General features: G+C 42.5%; 1 protein-coding gene across 19 annotated transcripts in view; it reads left to right on the top strand.

Moving 5' to 3' along the window:
• The window catches only part of FBRSL1 (fibrosin like 1), a 524,940-nt gene that overhangs the window by 223,058 nt on the left and 278,319 nt on the right, over window positions 1–23,563 (top strand). For 14 of the 19 annotated variants that reach the window (XM_062010075.1, XM_062010062.1, XM_062010076.1 and 11 more), the window contains 2 exons: window positions 8,630–8,731; window positions 19,801–19,836. The exons of 2 other annotated variants lie outside the window; for them this stretch is intronic. In XM_062010075.1, the coding sequence (XP_061866059.1) occupies window positions 8,630–8,731; window positions 19,801–19,836 (138 nt within the window). The remainder of the gene's footprint in view (window positions 1–8,629; window positions 8,732–19,800; window positions 19,837–23,563) is intronic. 3 more of the 19 variants (XM_062010065.1, XM_062010061.1, XM_062010068.1) reach the window with 2 other exon arrangements.

Genomic DNA, 23,563 nt, shown 5'->3' with positions numbered 1-23,563 from the left:
GTTTTCTTCACTCAGAGGTTGTGGAGGGTCCTCAGATTTTTGCTATGACAATTTCATATAGTTTGCCTTTACAATAGGACCTGACTAATCATTGGCGGTGGTGGACATTGTTTTGTTACAGGTCATGTTGGTGTTTTATGGTATAGTCTATAGATCTCAAAGTTGCATGTTACCTGTGGTGGGTTGACCATGTACATTACCTCTTTATCAGCTTGCCTGCCTCTCCAGACAGCCGCAAGGGCTCATAGATGCTGTCTGCATACCCTGTTGTGGAAGGCAGGCTTTAGCTAAATTGGTTAGGAATGCTATTTACCCTTCACCAGTCAGTGTCTCACTCCTGCACACACACTAGCTAGCTGTAACCTAAGCAGGTCTACACTGACACAGTTTATCACTGACGTATGTCAAACCCAGATTTTCCCAGCTGTCTCCTGCCATCTGCCAAATACGGCTGGGGGCATGCAGAGTGCAGTTTGCTATGCAGGCCTGATGGCAGCTGTAAAATCAAGCAGTTTTGCCTGCTTAAGCACCAGCTCTTTTCCAAAATAAGCGTTAGCTCTTGCATGGCAGCGAGCCTCCCGATCCCGGGAGCGCAGAGCGGCCTGGGGAAGCGGTGCTGGCTCTGCACCGCGCCTCAGGCCACCTGCCAGACAAGAAGCTGGAACAAAATCTTTGCGGCTGTTCCAGTGCATTGGTTGAGTTGCAGAAAAGCCAACCCTGCTGCTCCTCACGGCCTCTCTGGCACTAGTGAAAAAGGCTTCTCCCATCCCCAAGGGCATGGCCTCACTCTTTTGGCTGCACCTCTCAAAAATCATGAGATCAAATGTAATTTCTCTGTAGTTAGGTATGGCACCAGACCTGATGAAGCGTTTCTTGGAGACCTGAAGCAGAGCCTGCTGCAGGATGTTACCCTGGCTAATCAGAGCACTGTGTAGCAATTCTTCTTCCAAAAACTGCAAAGGCAATTGACTGCACCAAATGAGCTTGGTTTTCATCTGTTTGTCAAAATGGAAGGTGACCCTCCTGTCTAGTTGCAAGCATTAAGATACAAAGTTAGGTTATTAATGAGTAGTTCATGTTGCTTAAGTAGCTGAGAAATTCACAGTAGCTTTTGAATATTTTAGTTTTTCACTAGTAATAGTTTTTATTTCAGTAAGTTGTTGTACTTACTTTCCTGTAGCAGCTGCCTTGGACAGCTTCTAAGCACAGAAATCCTTTGCTAACTTGAATTCAAATTCTCTGCATCCCAGAGAGAGGTAAAAATTAACCACCATGTTACAGACTGTTCAACTGCAATGCAGGTTATTTAACTTATCCAGAGGAAACAGGTAAGCCAGGGTTAGAGACTAGAAGTCTGTGTACCACTTCAATGTGTAAATGCTGACCTTCTAATCATCATGTAACTGAACGAATGCTAAAAAATACCAGACAAATTTCTGTCAGTATCATAACACTGCTGCTGTTTTCTTCATTACAGTGAGTAAAAATGGACATGTCGTATTTAAAATGAGCTATAGCTGAGATAGCTGATCACAACATCCACAGCAGTACCACCCAATTAGAAAAACTACTCTAATCTAAGCTGATGCTACTGTCATTTTTAAAAATGAGTCCTACTTCAATCATAAAATCCTCAGACCATAACATTGCTTTCTACACCATATGTCCTTATTTAGAGGAAAAAAAATGATTGCACCCTTAATTCAAAGGGAACGTTTCCCTCTGAGCCAGAACTCAATAAAATGTATCAAAAAATTGTGGAAAAGGGCAAGCAAAGAAAATCAAATTGCGGCGTGTGAAACGATTTAAGGAGGGACCTGGGGAATACATAATCTCCAAACTGCCAAGTTAGAGCAAGTATAAAATATACAAACAAGCCTGATATTTTTCCCAGTTGATCTCATTATGAGGTATGCTTGGGATAGATAAATTTTGTTGGAATGCATTAAGGCTGGATTTTCAAGGAAACAAGTCAGAAGTAATGTGTTTAGCTGATTCCACCTTGTTTTGATACGTGGGTCTTTTCAGGTTTAAAGTAGTACATTTTTAAAGCCAAATGGTTTGTTTTGTTTCAAGCATTAAAACCAGAGGCAACTGGGTGACTTTTTTTTTAATCCCTCGTTTGGAAAACAGATGTTTATAATTTGTGTGCTCTTCAATCATTGGGGAAGAGTTCTGTGCAGTATATTTCACTGCCACTTACTGCTGCCCGCTTAAAATACACTGAACTAACCTTGAGTGCAATCCCTTAAGAGACTGTTTCATCCACAAACAGTACTTTTTCCAAGTCTCCAATATCTTTTAATTAAATTGTCCATTTGTATTTATTAAGGCAGTTTACTGTCTCCTGCTGCAGAGAGCTGCTACTGCAGGTAGTCTACCAAGAGAAACACAAGCTTATCTGGGAGTTGCTCATAAAATACAATCATATGTTATCAAAAACATCTCCCCAAAATATTATTTAAGCATCCTTTTCATGTTTGTTGGAAAGGGGACAGGTTATACAGTTAGTTTTGGTAAGTTTTTGGAACAGTTCCTCTTAACAGTTCTTGTAGCTGTGGGGAATCATAGAATGATGGGGGCTGGAAGGTACTGTCAGAGATCTAGTCCAACCCCCTGCCAAAGCAGGTCCATCTAGATCAGGTCACACAGGAACACATCCAGGTGGGATTGGAAACCTCCAGAGAAGGAGCCTCCACACCCTCCCTGGCCAGCCTGGGTCAGGGCTCCCTCACCCTCACAGATTGAAATGTTATGCAGAAAATTTTTCTTCCCTTTAGATTGACCCTGTAGAAAGAGTTGCAAAAGGGTTCTTTGGCAGAGCAGATGATTGCTGATGAGATGCAAAGTGGAGTTCAGCAGCACTAGTTTAGATGAATGAGCACGGTAAGGTGGATTCATTCCTGTCTCTAGTGAGGTGATCTGAAAGCTTGGACCTGAACTCAGGGACTTGGACATCTCTGCTGTACCTACTCATCTCCAAATAGCTTCTGCCAAAACAGATTTGTCATGAAGTCAGTAAAATCCTGAATCTGAAGGCTGTATTTTGTCTGTCCATTCTCTCAAGGCAAATGAAAGTTGATCTTCCAGCGCTCTAAAAGAGAATTAACTTCTTGAGAAAGAAGTTTAATGTGTTCCTGAGAGGAGGCAACTTGGCTCAGTGCTATGTGGAGCTCTTTGCCCCTTCTGATCTGGAAGGGCTTCTTGGTTTTCATGGGACCATTCCCTGCTCCCAGGTGTAGCATAAAGTGGATGCCATTCCTGCTGGTGCCCGTCCACCTGCAGAGGTGAGAGGATTAATGGTTTAATAGACACATCTGAGCCACCAGGACAGGCGTCTCTGAGATAAATATTTTAATTATGTCTCTCCCCAAAGGCACTGCTTTCTGTCTTGCCTTCAGAACTGCAGGGAGGGAGGTTGTTGGGAATCTTTTCCCACTGTGTGTATATGCAAGACCTGTTTTGTAAAAAGCAGACACCAACCCAAGCAACAGCAAGAGGTTTAAAATCAGACTGCTGTGACTTTAAGAGGAAGGAAAAAAAACCTGTTAAGGAAGGAAAATAAAAATCCCACAGCCTGTTGTAGCAGCTGTAGCTTCAGATCGTGTGGAAAATGAAGGCAGATGATTCAATTTGGCCTGTGCCCCGAGTACATTTCCAAATGCTTCTGTGTGTGCGCAAGATAATGAACAAATATATTGAGATGGCACAAGATCAGTCCGAGTTTGCCGCTGCGCAAGCCGTGGAGCTCCCAGTAGGAGCACACTAGCTGTGCTGGGTTAATGGGGGTGAGGGTCGGGAAGCCCAGCACCTTTCAGAACAACTTAAGAAAAGAATTTGTCTCCTTTTGCCCCAGGCTCCCCGTGGCACTCAAACAGAGCTTGTGATAAATCGAAGTGTATTTATTAATAATGAGCAGGGGCAGCGTGCCCGTGATTTGAAAATAGGTGCGCCAAATAAAAATGTGCTTTCCTCTGACATTGGAAAAGCTTAAGTAAATGGAGAGCAGGCTGATCTATTATGATTAAAAACTGGGGGCTGAGAGCCAGCGTAGTGGTAATGAAAAAGCCCTTTTAGGGAAGCAAGACCCTTTCTGCCCATTCATATATTCCTCTGCCCCATAAGAAGAAACAGGGAGGAGGAGGTTGGATGGGAGAAATGAAAAGGCAGCAGCAGTCCAGGATAGCAGAACTGGACTTTAATGAGAGCTGGAGTTATTACCAGAATGAGTTATGATATTCAATCACGCTACATGATGTCCAACAGCGCAAGGTTCAGAATTCTTGGCTCAGAACGTGGCTTGGGACTGTCTGTGAGCACCTGCAGCATGCAAATTGGTCATGGCCTTGCAAACCCTCTGTACCTTGTCCCAAGTTGTTCCCTGCCAAGCCAGCCCAGCCTGCAGTGCTGGCCTGCTCCCATGGAGCTGGAAACAGTGTCTTTCATGTCCTCAAACACAAATCTGTAGTTTATCGTAAAAACTGAAGCATAGCTATTGCAAATAGCTGGGATTGCCTACCACTGGCTTTTCTCTATGATGTGTGTTGATGTCAGGTGTGTTATTTGTCTTGTGAGAGGCTGTGTTGGTCTGGTTTTTAAGCAGCCTTGGGTTTAATTAATGATTTTGGAGAACTCTGTTAACTCCAGTGATAAAACAGGCTCTGCTAGAGTAAAACTTTGACATCTATTTAACATGTCAGCGAATACTTACCGACATGAATGTCTTGCTGACTTAGGATTTGGATGAGGACCAGATTTGGTCTTTGGAAGAGGTAAATTACCAAATAACTTCACTTTCCCCCTTGTGTCTTTTATTTTGTTCCAGCTTAGCTGTCCTGAAATGACAGTAGTCAACCTATGAGTAAGAAAAGATTCCGTTCCACCTACCCAAACCTCAAGAGATGAGGCTGAGCAGCACCTTTCCAAGACTCTTTCATACTGAGCTTTGGGCGTGATGACTCCTAAAATATTTTGAGCAGACCTAAAGGCAGTGTGATCAAACATACTCAGATTTGTCCCACATATGCTTCTACCTGCTGTTTCCTGAGCTTCTGTTTCGGCTCTGTTACGCTGACTGGAAAACACCGTCTGGCAGGGCCTGGAGAGGGGCCTTTGCTGCCGTCAAAGCAGAAAATAGCAGCGAGCTGTGTGGGTACTTGCAGACAGGCAAAGTCAACAAGCTGGAGCAGGGGCTCCTTCCTAAGCGCTGCTTATGGTGATTTAATGCTTTTGTGTAACAGTAGAAGTGCAGCTTCATCCAAGTGGAAAGGCAGCTTCTCTCAGATGGCCTTCCCCTTCTGAAGCCTACATTCAGGTGTATTTGGTTATTGTTTGATATTATTATTTCGTTGTTATTTGGCTCCTCTGAGGTATTTAATGATGGCAGCTAGTGTTGCTGTAATGCCTGTGTAAGGCTCTGGCAATGTGTTGTACGAGAGGATGTGATGTGTTTTGTGTGTGAATGTGAGGAGTTGCTTGTTTGGGTCTGTGCCAAAGTGGCCATGACATCCCTGGACCGGGAGCCCATCTTACCTCTGGGCAACAGAACTTTTGCAGACTCAAAGAAATAACCACCTTTTCAAAGGGAGACCAATACTAGTTTTTATAGTAAAGCTCAATCAGGGTACATGTTTGGTCAGGAGGAATTCCTGCAACTTGAGCAAAAACACTCAGAGAAAATCACTAATAATCAAGCAGCCAAGCCAGAAGCAACTTTTGGAAAGAAGCTTTTGACCAGTGTGCTAATATCCAGGTCTGCAGAGAGTGCCTGTGAAACCAATGCATCCATTTAGCAGAACAACTTGTCCTCCTAGTCGGGTCCTGCATGTGGCTCATTAGGGTAATTACTGATGAATTAAGGCAGCTTGGCTGAGCGCGCGGCTGCGGGTGTGCGGGCTCCCCTGCTGGCAGGCAGCAGGTGTAAATGAACAAGATCTGTCAAAAAGGCTGATGACCCTCTTAATTCACAGCAGCAAACTGGGGACAGAGGTAGTGCAGCAAGTTTAATAATTGATATTTACTTGGAAAGGTTAATGGCAGCAGTGATGCTTCTAATTTGCTTGCTCGTGCAAGACCTTGTCAGGTCAAATTGTCTCAATTTGTTACCGTGGATGTAGGTGTAGTTTTCCTTTAATGAAATTTGGAGAAAAGAAACAGGTGGTGTTGGGAGCCAACTGTAACTCAAGAAAAACAGCGAAAGATTGGAGTCTGGTAACAGGTTGGGTGAGTCTGTGCTAACTTTAAGCAGCTGGCAGTTTAGTCCTTTTGATAATTCTGGTGAACATTTGCTCTTAGGAACGTAAAGACTTTGGAAAAGTGGACTTCTTTTTCCTTCAATTTGTGGAGCTGTTTAGATCAAAAGTGTGATTATTTTTGACAGGCTTTGATGTGTTGCTAGGTGGGAGCTCTAGGATTATAGATCAGAAATCAGAAACCCACAACATTCAATGGCTATTTCTGTACTGTATTTAGGCAAATTGTGATTCTGTCCTCTAATAGTTAAGTGGTTTCTGTTTCAGGGAGAAACAAAGCACCTGCTGTGTCTGGAAGCTTTGAAATTGGCAGGTCAGATACTGTGCATCCAAGAGTTTCAGATGAACTGGCTGATGACTGGGAACCAGTAGAGTTGGATTTTGAGAAGTGTAGGAAGATCGAGATGACTGAAGAAAGCTGGTGTGCCAGTGTTTCCCAAAGGCCATAATTAATGGGGTATTACCATTTGTCCTATTGACTTGGCATCAATCCTAGGCAAGATAATAGGATAGCTGCAATCATAATTGGTTAATAAAGACTTAAAAAAAGATTAGAATAAGTGAATGGCAATCATTTTATGCATGTAGAAAAGAAGTATCTTGTCAAATATACTTAATTATATGTGGGATTAAAAATGTGATGGATAATGGCCACAGTGTTGATGTAGTACAGTTAGATTTCTGTGCTTGATACTGTTGGCCTTTTTCTTAAGAAAACAGTGGATTCAACATGATGAATTTTAAGTGGATTTCTTCCTGCCTTTCTACCTGATGCCGGTAGTCGTGAATGCAGGCTCACCGTTGGTTGGAAATGCAGATCCAAGCAGGGATTACCTCTGGTTGCTGTGTTGTTTGAACATTTTGACGTAGAAACAAAGATGAAAAAACAGTCTTCTAAGAGTTTGCAGATGGGCAGCGTAGCGGAAAGGTGGTTTACAATGAATGAGACAGGCCAGTGATTCAGAGGGTGGTGGTTGTGTGACAAGGTGGCCGTGAGCAGATCTGTATTTCTAATTTGTATTTTGATGTGATTGAGTTTAAAAAATCCTGTCTTGAGGAGGAAAGTGTATTGGTGAGGTGTAAGGTGGCAGAAAGGCAAGCAGAGTAATGACTATAATCAGAAATGTGCTGTTACTTGAACACAAGCATGATACTTTCCCCGTCTTCTACTTTACAAGCCTACACAGGGCTGTGTACTCCAGACTGGATGAGTACTGGAGCTCATTCTCCATACAGTACCTTGAATATTGTATTAAAATATTAATAGACTGTGGAGCATTTAGCTGGCAGCCATACTGAGCGTCCATGGGAGTGCAGTGCTCAGCGTGCTCCCTCAGCTCAGGCTGCAGTACCCGTGCCATGGCAGCGTGCCCACCTAGCTCAGTTCTTTCTGCCACTGGGGCAGGGCTGATTGAATGTGCTAGAGTAACATCAGAGCACCATGAGCAAACCCTGCTAGCTACTTAGACTGCAATGAGATAGGACAGAAAGAAACAAGGGGATTTTATTGCCATTAAAAGTACCAATTTGTACAAGCCGACATTTTAAATAGTGTAATTTAAATGGAAGCAAACCAATATGAATAGAAGCTATTAATAAATTAAACACTTCTTTCCACCCAGTATTTCACAAGGGAATTTTCAGAATAATTTGTTAGTAAATGAGCCCCGGAATGAAGCTGTGAATGACATATCTATCCTATCCTTCTCCTCCCCCAGTAACACACTTTGCAGATGTAAGAAGAAAGTTGATGTGGTTTCAAACATTGGTGCCTCTCACTTATGTACAAACACAAGCACAACTTCAAGTGAAGAGGGATGATTGAATGACTAGAGACACAGCCTTGGCTGGAAGAGTTAATCATTCTCTTCAAGTTTTGTGCATTATCTCAAGCAAGTTGTTTCAGGCCAGTATCCCTCATGGTGTTTAGGCACGTGGCTGTCACGCTGGTACTGAGCTCTCATTGCAGTCACTTAGGGTGGCCCTGACGCACATCTCTTGCCTAGGAAGCAGATATCTGGCCATTGGGTCAGTGGTGAGCAGCAGTGCTGAAATACCAGCAGCACAGTTGAGGTTTGCTGGTAGCAGAGAGTGAAGGGGATTTGCCTGCTTCCCTCTCACGTCGGGCCCTAGGACTTTGGCACAGCCTTACCTGCTGCCAGGAGTGCTAAAAGCACCCTTTTTCTCACATGTTAGCGAAAAGAAATCCACACACAGGTGGTCAAGCACAACTTCAGATGAGCCCCATGCATTCAAAACCATCCTCCTCACTGTGCCGTGGGCATAGGAGTGAAACATTGCTGTCAGCAACCTCGGGAACAGGTGGCAGAGCAGTGCTTGAAAAATCTCCTTTTTCCCCCTCCTTCTTCTCCCTCTAGATGAAGGTCCCTACAAGCAGAAGTGGCAGAAATAGCGAGGAAGACAGCATCAGGGAGGCCACAAGCTCTCAGCGGAGCAGCTCAAGGGACCGTCTCAGTGATGTAAGTACCATTCAGGAGAAAGCATCGCTTCATTGCAGCAATTCCCGCTGCTGACATGGCTTTTCATAAATCTTGCTGAACAAATGTTGGCATCCAGAGGTCACTGTGTAATAACTTTTTTTTATGTCATGATTGAGTGTTATGGCATAAGTGGTTGAGCTGCCTTGCAAACACTATAATCATGGTGCAAATAATATGATAAGCGAAAGATCAGAGATGGGAAAACAAAATGGAATTGTTATTCCTTGGGGAAAAACGACTTGATGTTTTGTTTTGTTTTCTCAAAGAAGTTGTGTTAAAAAGCTTTTTACAGTATCTTTGGGTTTACTACTGCACATAATCACATAGTTTGGGTGCAAAGTCAGTTCATCTAATTTTATGCTTCCTGCCTCCAAGATACGAAGGGGTTTTTGCGGGAAAGCTGTCTTTCTCTCAGGAAATTCGGTGGTACATTGAGTGAAATGTTATGATAAAACAAAAGCAAACGGTGCCTTAGTGTGTAAACACACAAATGGGCTTTTGAGTCACCAAGAAATCAATGGCAGTGCTGGGATAATTTTATACGAAGGCTTTTTGTGTTAGCAATTAGCATTTCGCCTTCATTAAAACATGATTTTTTACTAATTAGGACCTTTCCCGTTAGGAGAGATTTAAATGAAGAACAATAATCAAACGCTGGCACGAGCATGTCTGAAATATTAAATTTGCCATTTCAATGGCAAGCCACAGAAATCCCAGAGCGAGTGGTTTTCATGTTGAGTTCTATTAATGTAAAATATGCTTCATAACTAAAACCTGTCACAGAAAACGGCTCACACCAGCTAAATTCAATTGGACAGTTAATTTAGCTTTAAAATTGAAAACACTACCTCTGCTTCAGGATGCAAAAGGAAGAGGGGGGGAAAGCCTTTGATAAGTGTAATGTATTTGCTATTAAGGCTTTCAGAGTCCATTCTGCAGGAGGAGAAGGGAGAAAAAGGGGGAAAAATGGCTCCCACAAATGTGTTTAAAAGCTGAAAGTATTTATTAAAAATGTCAGCAGAAAAGTGCTTTTGGCAGATTAAAGCGGGATTCAGCTTGACAGCTCTGACAGGGAAATGTGACGGGGGAAAATTCTCTCTACATGTTTGGAGTGTGAATGGGACACAGTAAACAGCCGACGCAGTGGGAGGAAGAGAAAAATAACGGGTCCTGTGATCTGCTTCCAGGATTGCGAACCCACGCGCCGCAGTGTGGGGAGGGGGGGCTTTGGACAAACCCTCCTGCTACGGGGCGTCTCTGGCTGGGCTGTTAGTCAATAATGATCACAATTTTGTATACACACATATTTACACTAGTCACTCCTTCCCCTCCCCTTGGCCACTCTTGACAGGTATGTGAGCAGGAGTGCCTGGGAGCGTTGCTGCACCATAATGTGGGGCTGTGGGAGAGGAATAACATATTCAGACTTGGCGATTAGCTTAGGTCAAAGCGTTAAGTGGTCTTGGAGACTTTTCTTGTTAAGCCGATGCACTGACAGTTTTCTTTCCTCCTTTCCCTTTGCCCCCAAAGTTGCAGGCTGAGCCTGCAAGAATTGAGTCTGAGTGCCTAATTCCTGCAGAACCTTCAAAGCTATTGCAGCAGCCACTGAAATTCAGTGGTAAATAGGCGCTCCATTCTTTTTTTAGTCAATGGGGACATTTGGGCAGTGCCTGAAGGCTGGGGCACACTTCAGAGCTTTGCTGAGGCTGCTCTCGTGACCCGGTGACCCATTGCAAATGAGAATTTTTCAAATTAGTAATTAAAAGGTTGGAAAAGTAAGGTCGATGAATCACAGAATGCTCTTCGTTCACTATTTGACGAGTGCAATTCAGATTTAATTATGTATAATGCTTCCTCACGTACTAGTAAATGTTGTGTAGTCTATTTAGTGACTGTCAGAAAGTCTTAGAAAATCCCACAGGTGCAATTGGATGGTTTTCCCCATTCGTGTGCAAAGGAATAAGGCAGCAGACTTTTTGTAGAGAGGGAGCAGGGAAGGGGAGAGAAGGTGACAACATGCATCTGAGTGTTGATCCCTGCAGGATTTTATGTCCAGCCATGCCTGGTCCCTGTGTGGCTCTGAAGCTGTAACTTCCCAGCACGCTATTTGAATAGATCGCTGAATCGATGCAGCGCCTTACGTGTGGCACTGGAGAGGAAAAAGCCACAGGGCAGGAGGGACGTAAAGGGAAGGCAGGGATGGTAAGGATGGTTTTTCCTTGCTGTTAGTAGTTACAAGTCAATGCTCTAGCACATGGCTGTCCTTGCAGGTGGATGCTCTGTGCAGGAGGCACCTGGGTTCTTTCTCACTCTCCCCCAAGTAGCTCTCCTGCTGTTTCTCAGTGCATTTGGCTTTCAGGACTGGTTTTCATGCTGCCTTTCCCTCCCATCTCTTTCTCCATTAACTTGGGTGAACAATGGAGTAAATGAGGCGGGAGGTGGCAGGTTTGGCTGCTGTTCGGCAGCACACAGCAGGTGTGGTGGGAAATATGTGTAGGAAAGTGTTGGCTGGAGCATTCAGCATTGCCACCTTCGGAGTGCTGGAGTCCTCCCTCCCGGCTTCATTGTTGACTTCCATTTAGAAGGTGCTATTATGAGCAGCTTAGCTCCTCTGTGTGATTTGTTTCTTGAGGTGACTTGTTCAATGGGATGCCAGCAAGTTGTTCTTTATTTACATTAATGCATGTCATTAGTCTCTAATGGACCATGAAGTCAAGAGGTGGCCTGGTCTGTCGTGAAATAATTGCACTCTAAAGAAAACTGAAGCAAATGATTGATTATGTCTTGCACACACACACACACACAGAGCCATCAGTCTGTCCACAACAAAACCCACAGCATTTTGATGCTGCTTTGTCACAGTGAAACTTCTGTAGGGAGGGAATTGTCTGCCTTGTGTGGTACGTTTTTTCCAGACATTACACCGAATGCTATTTATTATGGGTCATTGGGGAAAAACATGCTTCTTATGATCTCATGAAATCATCTCTGGCTGCAGAGGTTTGATTTGTTAGGGCTGGTTTCTTCTTTGGGATGATGAAACTTGGGATGATGAAAACAGAGAAGTTTTAGCCCAGGTTTGCACAGCAGACTGTGGGATGGGGGAGAGAGGATGGGAAATCGCCACTTAAGTTCCCAGTGTTGATGTAAAATTCCCTTAAAACCCACTATAAAGCTGACATCTCTATTACACATGTATTCTCAGGTCTTCTACAACCAACACAGAGTCAACAGCCTTTTTCCAAACGGGATTTTCCTCTGCTGTCTTTCATAGTGAGGTAATTGGAAGTTGCCAGAGAATTAAGAGCCAGATAAGTCATATTGCTATTTCATTGTGTTGACCCAAGTAAAAGTGGAAGGCTTGGGCATCTTGTTTTGGTTTTTCCCCATGTTCCATAATTGACCTAATCTTTTCTGATGTCCTGAACAGTCCAAAAATCCACACAGAGCCTTGTATAATGGCTTGAAAAAAAGGTTTTTATCTTTTTCTTGACCCATCAGCTTAAGAACTGCCTGCTTTTTAATGGATTTTCTCCCTCACTAAATTGAATGGATCGTCCCTCATTATCATTTAAATAGAAGCCTCACTCCCTGTGAACATGGAAAATTTGAATGTGGTAGTAGAGCTGTGATAATTTGAAATATTCGGAAGGTGGGGGCAAGGAGGGGGCGCAGGCGGCAGAGTGCAGAATTGCTGAATGTAATTGTCATGGATTCTCAATTTTGTTGCCACAAGATGGGAAAATAGACTAATAATTGTCTTCCAACCCTAGTAGAATAGTTGCCCTAGTTAGCTGAAGCTAACACTCTAATTGTCATGGGGGCACAGAGATGAATGAGGATGTATGCAGGGCACAGCCAGGGCTAAATTGAGTGATATACTAAGGCAAAGAGCAAATTGGCAATTATTGGCCCAGCTGAAAAGGTTGGCAGGTGTGCTGCTTTCTCACGAGCCCTTAGGGGGAAATTGGAAATATAAAATATCGACCATAAATACTCACTGATTAGGAAATATGTTGCAAGAGGTGCTGGCCACTTAAGAGTCAAAACTCTCCTTTTCAAGGGATTGGCTTCAGCTGTGCATAAAACCAGCAAGCTCTGATACGAAGTTGTTCAGAGCTTTTTCCTCTCATCCCCATCCCCCAGGCTATCTTTTCTAATTTTCCATCATCCTAGCCTCATATGTTTGTTGTTCTTTAAACATAATAAATAAAAAGCAGTCTTTTAGGAAATGCAGATTTTCCTCTCTCTAAGTGTTCTTTGATAAGCATTTAGCATTTTGTATAGACTACATATAAAATTATCTCTCTGATAGATGAATACAAAGTAACTTCTGTGATTTGTAATTCAAACAATTTGCTGTGATCTGCTTTTCTTTGTGTGCCATCACAGCCACTATCCCTCCCTTCCCTCATATTTTCTGTATCACGCTTCCCCTCCTGGGGCAAAGGAATTAAAGCAGCAGCAGGGTACAAAGCTGCAGGTCTGTTACATGTGCCTCAGGCTAAAGTACCTTGCCAGAAGTGTGATCAAATGAGCCTCTGAAGTGAGAATTGGACCATAGTCACACCACAGGTCCATATTTATCCACTTTACAAACTTTGTCACATGTGGGATGCCTGGTCTTTGCTCCATGCAGGGTGGTGGTGGGACAGCAGAGCTTGCCATGTCTCAGGCCAGAAACACCTCAGTGTGATAGTCTGGCATGTTACTGAGCGCACTGAAGGAGTCTTTTGGAAGGCCTGAGATAGCAACATGTGGACTTCAAACTCTTTGTAGCACATGTTGTCCATTGTTCTCCATATGTAACACACTAGAATCTCATCCCTGGTTTGGAAAGTGGAGTAAGAGCATTACAGAGTCTATTGGAATAAAAGTAGCAACATGATAGTGTTGAGACTTCCTTCTTAAACCATGAGTCTTGAGAAATCAGTTTGAATATGTGTGCAAGGATTAGGAAACCTTTCAAGTCATGTTCTTCTGAAGGCAAAAATTCATGGACCTTGCATACTATCTGCTTTTGCATCCCTCAAAATACCAAACGCTTCCATGAAAACTGCTGCAGCAGAAATTATGAGCCAAGTTGTAGTAACATGCATGAAACTTCAGGTAGTAAAGCTAGGGAGAAGGTCTGGAGAAGGTTTTGTGAAGTTGGCCGAAAAGTGATGTTTTGAATGGGAGCAGCACTTGTGCATGAGATGATCTCATATTGTTGCCAGCTTACTGTGTGCAGGTTGTTTCTGGTCAGCAACCGTCTTTCCTTCTGCTGTCTGTGGCCATCAGCTGTAGGAATCTTGATTGGAAGTTGTTCTGTGGCTTATCAAGCCAGTTACAGATGTTCAGGCCTTGTGCAGTTTGATATCTGACTGAACTTGTTTTGCAGTATTTCCAAGGAACACCTCCTTTGTTTATCCAAAGTAATGAAATAACTGAATTAAGAAGGAAGACATTCAAGTTTTGCATGACATCGAAAGTCATTCATCATGTATTGTGGTTATCTTGTCAGGTACTGGTTTCTACTTGAACTGAATATTAGATGTGTTCTGTGACCTTTGCCAAGTCAATTAGGAGTGTGACTATGGAAATTAATGGCATTAAGAGACTCTGTGTTAAGGTCTGGGATATCTTCTGCCCTTGGCCCTTTTTGCCCTCTTCCCACTTTTCGTTCCAAGACTTGGTTGGAAAGGAAATACTATATTTCTCCAGTATTCAAAGCTGAACCAACATTCTGTTGTTGCATGTTCTATAAGTGACCAGATGGATGGGTAAACATGCTTAGAATGAGAATTGTTTAGATTAGAAAAGATTTTTAAGATCATCCAGTCCAACTGTTAACCCAACACTGCCACAGCCAACAGCAAACCGTGTCCCTCAGGCCTTCCTTAGGCTTCAGCCTTACATGACTGCAGAACTGAGGTACCAGAGAAATGGTGGAAGACAGGTACAGCTAAGACGAGTTTTCATCCTGAACAAATGCTACAAATCATACTTGAAAATTAGTTCTCCCTATGTTATTGACTTTACTGAGTGTTAATAAACTAGAGCAGGTTTGCAGCATTGGGCTGTGTGGTAAGTTTGAGCTTGTGATTCAGCAGGGCAAGACTAGGCACTAAATAGGAGCCGGAAAGACTACGTCAATTCCCTCCTCTGCTGGGGACACCTCAGGTGACACCAGACATGTCTTTCTCTGCCTTGATTGCCACACTAACATGGAGATGGCATTACTAACAGTGTTAGGAGGCTCTTTTGGGGGACTGTCCCATGCCCACATAGGAATAGCTGTTTGCCCGTAACAACTATTTCAACAGCTTATTTGGAAGTACTTGATATACTTTTGATTTCAGCCAACAGAAGTGACACATTTCAGAAAAGCTGAACTCTTGACATGTATGGAATATGATGTTTGTATCTTTTTGCCAAAGAGGAGCGAAGCAAATACTGCAAACAAGAGCTAATTTTGTGGTCACACTGCCATCACCTGCTTTTATCTAATCCACTTACTGTTAGTTTGTATATCAGGGATACAACAGCTCTGAGTTGAAACTTGCCTGACCCCTGAAACTTGCCTGAGTAGGGAACTGGCACCCTATTACCTTGATTATTACTGGATTTTAAAGCCCTTCCTATTGTCTTTCTAGTTCAAGAAATAACCCAATGACTTTAAGAAACTGAACAGAGAATGTTTTGATTTTTTTTTTGTTTGCCTTGTGAGAGCAATGGAAAGCCATGCTTTTATTTATATAAGGGAAATAACTTTTCCTGTCAATTTAATAGATGATCTTGGAAAACCTGCTGAAGGTTACTGGTGAGATTTTTTTTCATGATTTTCTTTTCTAAATTGCAATCATGGTGTTTCTCAGGAATAAAGGAAGAAATCTTTTAAATATAATTGCAGATTGCAGTGTAACTCAAAGTCTCAAGGACATCAGTGGGAGGACAGTAGAGTCCTTTCAACAGTAAGATTTTGTCTTTGCTGCCAGAAAGGTGTATTTTTTTTATATCCAGTGTAATTAACACGAGAGCTATCCCAGGGTAGAAGTAATTCACTCAGTGACATAACTGAAATGTCTTGTCTGTGCTGTCTGGTTTTGTTTTTAACCTTGGGCATAAAAGGAACCAAAAATCTTCAGTTGTAAAAGAGCACATCATCTGCAAAATATTATAAGCCATTTATCTTTATGCACAAATGCCATCTAGCACTGTAGTTCCACTTATGTGTCATTAAATGCACAGACCACACTCATTTTGCCCCTAACTAGTAACGGTCTCCCTTAGAAACCCAGACTGTTCCGGACAGTGCTGAAAGAAGCATGAGAGGCACAAAAGCCAGAGCGTGAGCCAGGAAGAGAGAGTCTCCTCCCCAGGATGGCATCACACCACAGCTGCAGGCATCAGGAGCAGTATCTGCAGGCTTGGCTGGCAGTCCTTGCCCACTCCAAGCAGCCAGCGCTTGGGTTGAGTGGGCACATTGCTTTCCTCATCTCCCATTTCTCCTGCAGCGTTGGGTTTTGCAAATGTGGAGGCTTTTGGAAAGGCAAGGCATGGCAATTGTTCCTCCATCTGACTGAAGGGTGTTGGCCAGGTGGGGGGGTCGTGATGTCCTGTCCTTAATCACGTTTGACTGCGTATTTCCTGCCTGTGATGCTTTCTTCAGACAGTGTTTGAAGGCCAGAACTGATCCTGCACAGTTGCCTGTAAAAGCTGAGGCAGTAAGAGCTGGTTTGTATTTTGATCTCAGGTGGACCAAAGCTACTGAGCAGATTCTGTGCTGGTCAATGCAGCACTGACATGAATGTGGTAACTGAGTGCTGTGGAGATCATCCTACCCTGCTGCTTGAAGTACTTTCAGACAAGGAGAAAATTGACCAAAATAGCAAATAGACTACTTTGAGAATCAGAATTTTATGACAGTCCTCCATGTAAGTGCTTCTATCCTGTAGGTAAGAAGCTCTGTAAGTTGTTCCAGCTGAAGATTTGCCCCAGTAACTGCCTTTGTCAGACAAGCACTCATAGCCAAAGGAGATTTCTTCAACTCTGGGTAGATGCCAAGTTAAACTTCCACAAAGATTTCTTCTATTTGCAGCCACGATTGATTACTTTTCTCATTATTTGATCTTGATATAGAGACATATGGATTGAGCTATGTTTATATCAACCCCCCCAAGATTTTTTTTTGCTTACGAACATCCATCACAGTTGCGTGCAAACTGTTCTGCTCTGGCACTTGTAGCTGATATTAGCTGGGGCTTTCAAAGTTTCTACATGTGGCAGTTGGTATGAATCATCCTAAAGAGCCCACAGTGTTCCCATCTAACCAAGAGAGCAAGAGTGGTTTGTTAGATGTTCAGAAAAATGCATGCAAACAGCTCTGGAGAGTGGGGACATGACTGTGCATAAACCTAATGGAAGGGATTTTACAAGTTGAATCCAAAGTATTCACCAGTTACAAACTTTATGCATGCAATAAAAATTCTGAGGGGGGAACCAAAACCCTTTCCCCCCCACCTCTAATTTCCAGGACATTTAATGTTAAAACTATAAGGCAGGAAGAAGTTCTTAGATGTGAAAAATGCCAGAGTAAATTGCCATCCAGTTTTAATTATTTCTGATGTAATACTTTATTCAGCAACTGGTTTTATTGTTTTCTCAGTTCTCAGTGCTTTTAAATCAGTGGTCTGCAAATTCCTGCCTGGTGTTCTTGGACAGCTTGAGATGCCTGAAAGTTATCTAAGAAAAGCAGGTCTGTTGTTAGCACATTTGAATTCCTTGTCCGAGGGTCTGCTTCACCCCGGGAAAATTTTTTAGACATGCACAAGACTCACAGACTGGAAATAACTCTTAAAGTGAAAATGCCCTGACAGCCTGCTTTCCTAGAGAAGAGCTTCCAGTGAAACCTCTTGTTTCTGGTTTTGGTTATTTTCCCAATTTGTTAGACCTTGTCAATCTTTGTTAAATCTGAGTTGGGATGGGGAGAGGAGAGTAAGAACTGCCACCCCTTCTCTTTTCCTCCTCTCACCTCTCCAAGCATTGCCCTCTTCTCATTTCTATTTGTACTTTAGGTGAACTGCCTGATCAGGCTATGCAAAGTGTCAGAATAGATAATTGTGCTCAACTATTCAACATATTCATGCACATAGCAGGTTTTTTGCTGTACAAGATTGAATTCCATGAATTGTTAGGGCTTTTAAAAAAAAAATATTTGGAGGAAGGGAGAGGTTTGTCTTAGTTTCTCAGAAAAGGAAAAATGCTACTGTTTTTCATCCCACCAGTCTGTAGCTTTATTTCTGGGCAGTTTACATGCAAGAGATTTATAAATAACACTCCACTTTTAACAGTGATTGAAGGCAGAGGCCAAACCAATGTGTAATATTGGCGGAAAGTTAAATGTTGTTTGTCGTTCGTTATTGCTCTCAGACTCCTCAGTGAAAGCCGTCCTGTTCCTGCAGAACAGAGGTCTCCTGAGGTACAGCAGGACAGAGGTGCAGACGTTGCATGCCAGAGATGGGGACTGGCACCGAGTCCCACACTGACTGCAGACGTATGTGTAAGACCTGTGAAGAGCTATGCCACAGCTTTCCTTCTATCTGTCACTTTGGTGAGAGGGTTAATGGGAAGCCCTCCTTCCTCCAACAGTGCACTCAATTGTAGGGCTTTGCTTTGGAAACTTTCCTCCATGGGTAGTTAGCTGGCAATTTGCCAGCAAATTGTCTGGGGCAGTTGCAAGACAGTGGCACAAAGCAGGCATGGGCAGACCAACACCACAATAGTCTTCCATTGAGTGCAGGAGTCCGGAAAGGTTTCTGCATATGTATCTAGATATCTTATGATCAAAAGGTTTGCAAACAGGTGATACAAAGAAACTACTATCTTGCTGTTGTTGTAAAATTACAAATATTTGCAGTAGCCTGCAATCAGTTTGCATCAATCTCTTTGGCGGTATTGTGCTGTTGTGGTGATTTAGTAACACGATAACTTCTGGCGCTGCTGCAAAAGACAAACAATCCTCAGGATCAGCCTGCAACAATTCGATATTTTTGTTCAGGCTTTGGTACCCACTGGAACATCAGTCTTGGAAACGGGACTGCTAAGACTACTTGAATCTTGTTTAATAAAATCATGTTGTGAGGGCATCATGGTTATAAATCACGCTTGGAAATTGGCCTGCAGAGTACTTGCTGGGTCATGTGGTGTCGTATGCCACCACTGTTCCTGGCTTCTTTTTAATTTCCGAAAAGAAGGCGTATAGCAGCAGCTGGAGATAGAGGTGGAATTCATTTAGCTGCTCTCAGAAGCTACTGCCAGCAAAAAAACAGCAGCTTGACAGTCTTGGGTTGTAGAGAGGGGGAAAGAGATCCAAGTGACTGGAGATGGTGGTGTAATGAAAAGGAAAAGAACCAAATGATTTGGCAGCATGTGAAAGAGGTAAGGATGTGGTAAAGAAAGGAGCAGGAGGAGCTGAAATGAAGAACTGGAGTAAACAATGTAATTTAACTTATTCAAAAGGGACAGAATGCTTATTAAAGCTCTGAGAGATGATAAATTAGTGCTTTGCTGCTATTGTTGTTTCAGATAGAGTTGTCATATGGTAATGCTGCAGCAATGAAGGCTGAAGGCTCAGAGATTCATAGAGGGGGAATGGAAAGTGGGATATATGGTTACATGATTGAAAGTTGGAGTTGATGAGGCAAAATGTGCAGCCCTGATTCAGGAGAGCGTCCTTACACACACATGCTGTTCCTTGGAACATACTGAAGAGGGATGGCTCGAAATGCGTGCTCTGCCACTGTGAAGACGGATCCCACTCTGAGAGCTTTTGCCTTAGTTGGGAGGTGCTGTCAGACCCCCGCTCTGGCTTTTGAAACCCTTATCTTAAATAGCCCCAGAGCCCTCACCTGGGAATGCTCTTTTGCTGTGGCATTCCTGTGGCAGCACACAGAATGTGAGAAGATCATTTGAGGGCTGGGGGAGGGAATCGCAGAATTATTCTTATCTTACATTACACAGAATCTCTTGCATTACTTACTGTGGCATATTGTTTCCTCCCACAGAGTTCTGCTCAATCGCTTTCAGGAAGAGGCTACTCCGTAAGTCATTTTACAGCTAATTCTTTCACTTCTGTTGATGTTGATTGCAGAGGTTTACACTACCTATTGCATCTCCACTGACATGAAAGAAATGCAGAACCTGAGAAATAGGGCTGGAGTGAAGGACTGTCCTGCACTTAGCAGGGGACAGCCCTGACATGTGAGAGCACATGAGGAGCCTGGGGGCTTCTTAATTTAATTTTGTACTTATAGGGAGGAGTTTTTTTGTTGTTTATAGTGGATTTGAGCTGGTCACCTCCTCAGAATTTAAAGACGTGAGTGAGGAGAGTTTTCAACACTGGTGGGAGATGCTTCCCACCTCTCCTCCCTCCCCCATACAAGTTTTCATTTGTATGTTAAATACAAGAATCACGCCAATTTTAAGAAGAATTATGACCTTTACCAGTGAACAAAAGCAAAAAAGGTTAATATTCTCCTGTTTAAAAGTTCTGAGTTAGAAAACAAGTTCCTTTGTTTTCAGAGAAGGGTGTAGCTGGTGTTTTCTTTGCAGGAGTGACTTAGATACAAGTGTTGTAGGGCTGATGTTACAGGACCAGGACATGTGCATATGTGTGTGGATTGTACCAGTGGTGTTTAATTACCATTTCTGTTCACATATACCTTATTTGTATGTGTAATAATGATATTTCTTCATGTAGAGGTGGCACAATTATTTATTTTGGGTGCCTTTGCTGCTCATCTGTCTAAAAAGGAAGGCACACAGACCTTATTATATGTATTAATTAGGAAAGAGGAAAGGGTGTGAGTGGTGTAGCAATGTCAATATGAAAGCTACTGGAATCACATTGTATCAGACTCTCCTATAAATGTACAGTGTGCAGATATCTCTTGTGATATCCTGGTTGTTCAGCCAATAACCCTCATTGCTAGTGAGCAAAGGTTGTAGATTAAGGTTATGTGCTAGTCCTGTTTGAAATCTGAACGAGAGAGTCTCAGTCCAGCTGACATTCCTGCCCACACTTATTGACAGTAATTGCTGTTTTCACAACCTCTGCCATGATAAAGTTCTACCCTTTAGGTGAGTGGTCTTTAACTCTGTTTCTTACCAAGAGCTAGAACTGCTCACTTGTAGACCAGAACAAGGGTGGATTTTATCTGCTTCAGGAAGTTGATGTGGTGTATGTAATATTTTTTTTCCCCCAAATAATCCCATGAATTCTTTTCTTTCGATGCTATATGATATAGGTTTAGAGGTGTGGAACCTGTGAGCTCCTACCTGCTGCTGTGTGCACATAGGAAAAATTGCTAGGCAGTGTAGAGTTTATGGTCTGATTTCACAGTGACACTGTCACATGCTATCATACATATCAGAAATACGTAATACAAGGCTAAGTACATTTTAGTCATAAAGTCATTACAAAATAACATATGACTTGACAAGTCTTACGGCTTTAATGAAATAGCATCACCAGTTATTAGTCAGTAATGACACATGTCTCCTAAGTATCCTCCTGTCTAAATCTATCCAGCATCCCAGGTGAGTAGCATTAATTAATTCAAAGAGTGATGAGGAATGTTTGCTCTAGGACCAGTTGAGCTCAGCTTCCCATACAGAAGAACAGTTGGATTCACCTAAGCTTCTAAAGGCAGATGCTGTATCTTCTATTTGTCTGTAAAATGCCATGCATGCCCGTGGCACCACATAAATAATAATGAATCATCTTCACAGGTTTTATGACTGAGGGCATGGTTTGGGAATTAAACAATTTCCCACTGGCTATAACATAGGTTGCGGAATCTTAATGGAAAAAGGCCAAAGAATTCCTTTTAGAGTCTCAAGGCAAATAAATCATAGGACTGTTTTCCTCCCATGCTGTCTGTTAAGAAATTTACTTTTGTCTCTCAGAGAAATGATTTTGAGAAAAATTCTAACTCCTTCTCTGTACACGTACAGGGACAAGGTTCTTTTATTTAGAACCTTAGCTTCTCAAGGGAGGTATGAGCTTTCTGTGTGCCAAAGCAGTGTTTTGAGATCATGGATAGTGTGAGCTGGGGTTGCTTTTCCTTATGGGTTGTCATTTTCCCTATTAAACTGCCTTCTGCCTCACCATGTACCAGCTGTTGAGGCTGACCGTTTCCCTTAAGACTCCGATGCTGCTCTAAATTGATTTAGCATAAGGCAGAGACTATCACTTCAGCACTGCCAGACCTCTCTGGCCCAAACCGGTGTTGGAAGCTGATTCTCCCAGGTGGCAGAGAGATGTTCAAACCACTGGTTCAAGATAACTTGCCCCAAACCAGGGGTTGTCCATAATATCCTGTAACAGATTTCATTTTCTCATGAAAGCAGTTCTGCCCCTGTTTACATCAAATGGATTGTTTGCCAGACAAGGTGAAAGCCTGATAAAAAATAGTGCTAGCAGGAGGCATGATGGAGACACCATTCTTGTGTTGAGTGCTTCTCCTGCTATCTGTGCACGGCTTGTGTTGTGGATGACTGTCGCTTGTGGAATGATGATATATATTGTTACTCAGTGAAATTCTTGTACTGGGTTTCATAAGCAGCTGTTTAAATACCACAAACTATTTTGTGCATGTTTTTTTTAATTAGCTCGTTTGAAATTGCTCACTTCACCGTTTGCTTGCTTCAGCCATCCTTGCAGAGATGTCTGCTTTCAGAAACAGTTGTGGAAAATGCACTTTTTAGAGAAATGTGCATTTGCAGAAATGAGACTTAAAACCTGTAGTAGTGATTTTATATGAAAAACCTCAAAGCAAGATTCAGCCCATCCAGCTGGGCCGCAGAGTGAAGGCAAGGCTTGTCTGTGCAATCGGAGCAGGCTGATGTTGAAAACCTCAGCTCTTGTATAAGGTACAGACTCTGGAGCTGGAATGAAGAAGAAAACTAAATGCAAGTGTGTAAATAATGGCTTCTGAGTGTTGAATATTCCAACAACTTCATTGACTTCAGGCTTCTCATGGAGTGTTAAGTGCCTAAATAAGGGCAACGCTTGAGATAAGGTCATGAAATTCTGGCCTCATTGATGTCCCCACATAACCTTTGGTTAACTTCAAGTGCACCTAGATTTAAGTTGGAGCCTCAAAAATAGTGTTAACAGTGACTTAGCACATGGTTTCACAGTCTATTTCTAGATACCATGGATAATTTCTTAAAAGTCTATTTTCCAAACTGAAGTTTCAAATGCCGTTTACTTTTGTTTGGATAACGTGAGACATATCTATGTCTGTACTGTTTCTGCAAGCTCCTTATCTCATCAGTAGCATGTGTTTCATATCCTTATCTTATTAAATGTATACTTCCTCTGTGCTGAGAAATAGAATGCTAGTTTGTTTGTGGAGGTTAATATCTTATTCCCTTTATGACTTGATGGTTACGTATGTGTGATAAACTACTCCAGCCATTTGTCACACTTCCTGCACACACAAATGAGATTAGTGATTTTAGTCAGAGAGGTCTCTGAGCAGACAAAACAGATTTTCATTTTGGTAACAGGATGAGAGGCCTGTCTACCTTAAAATGCACTGATTTGTTAAAAAACACACAAGAGAATTAGGAATTAGCTGTACGTTGAGGTTTCTGTGTACCACTGATATATATCCACCCTGTGGGCCATTTTAAAAATTGATTTCTGATAGTTAAGGACCTAACATAGTTAGAAAGTAGCTACAACAACCATAAAATCAGTACGTGCAGTTTGTTATTAATGGTTAAAAAGTGCCAATTGGTTTATAAGGTTTGAGAACA

The sequence above is a fragment of the Colius striatus genome, chromosome 17, assembly GCF_028858725.1.
Source record: "Colius striatus isolate bColStr4 chromosome 17, bColStr4.1.hap1, whole genome shotgun sequence".
Taxonomy (NCBI): Eukaryota; Metazoa; Chordata; class Aves; order Coliiformes; family Coliidae; genus Colius; species Colius striatus.
This window is presented reverse-complemented; position numbering and strand designations above follow the sequence as displayed.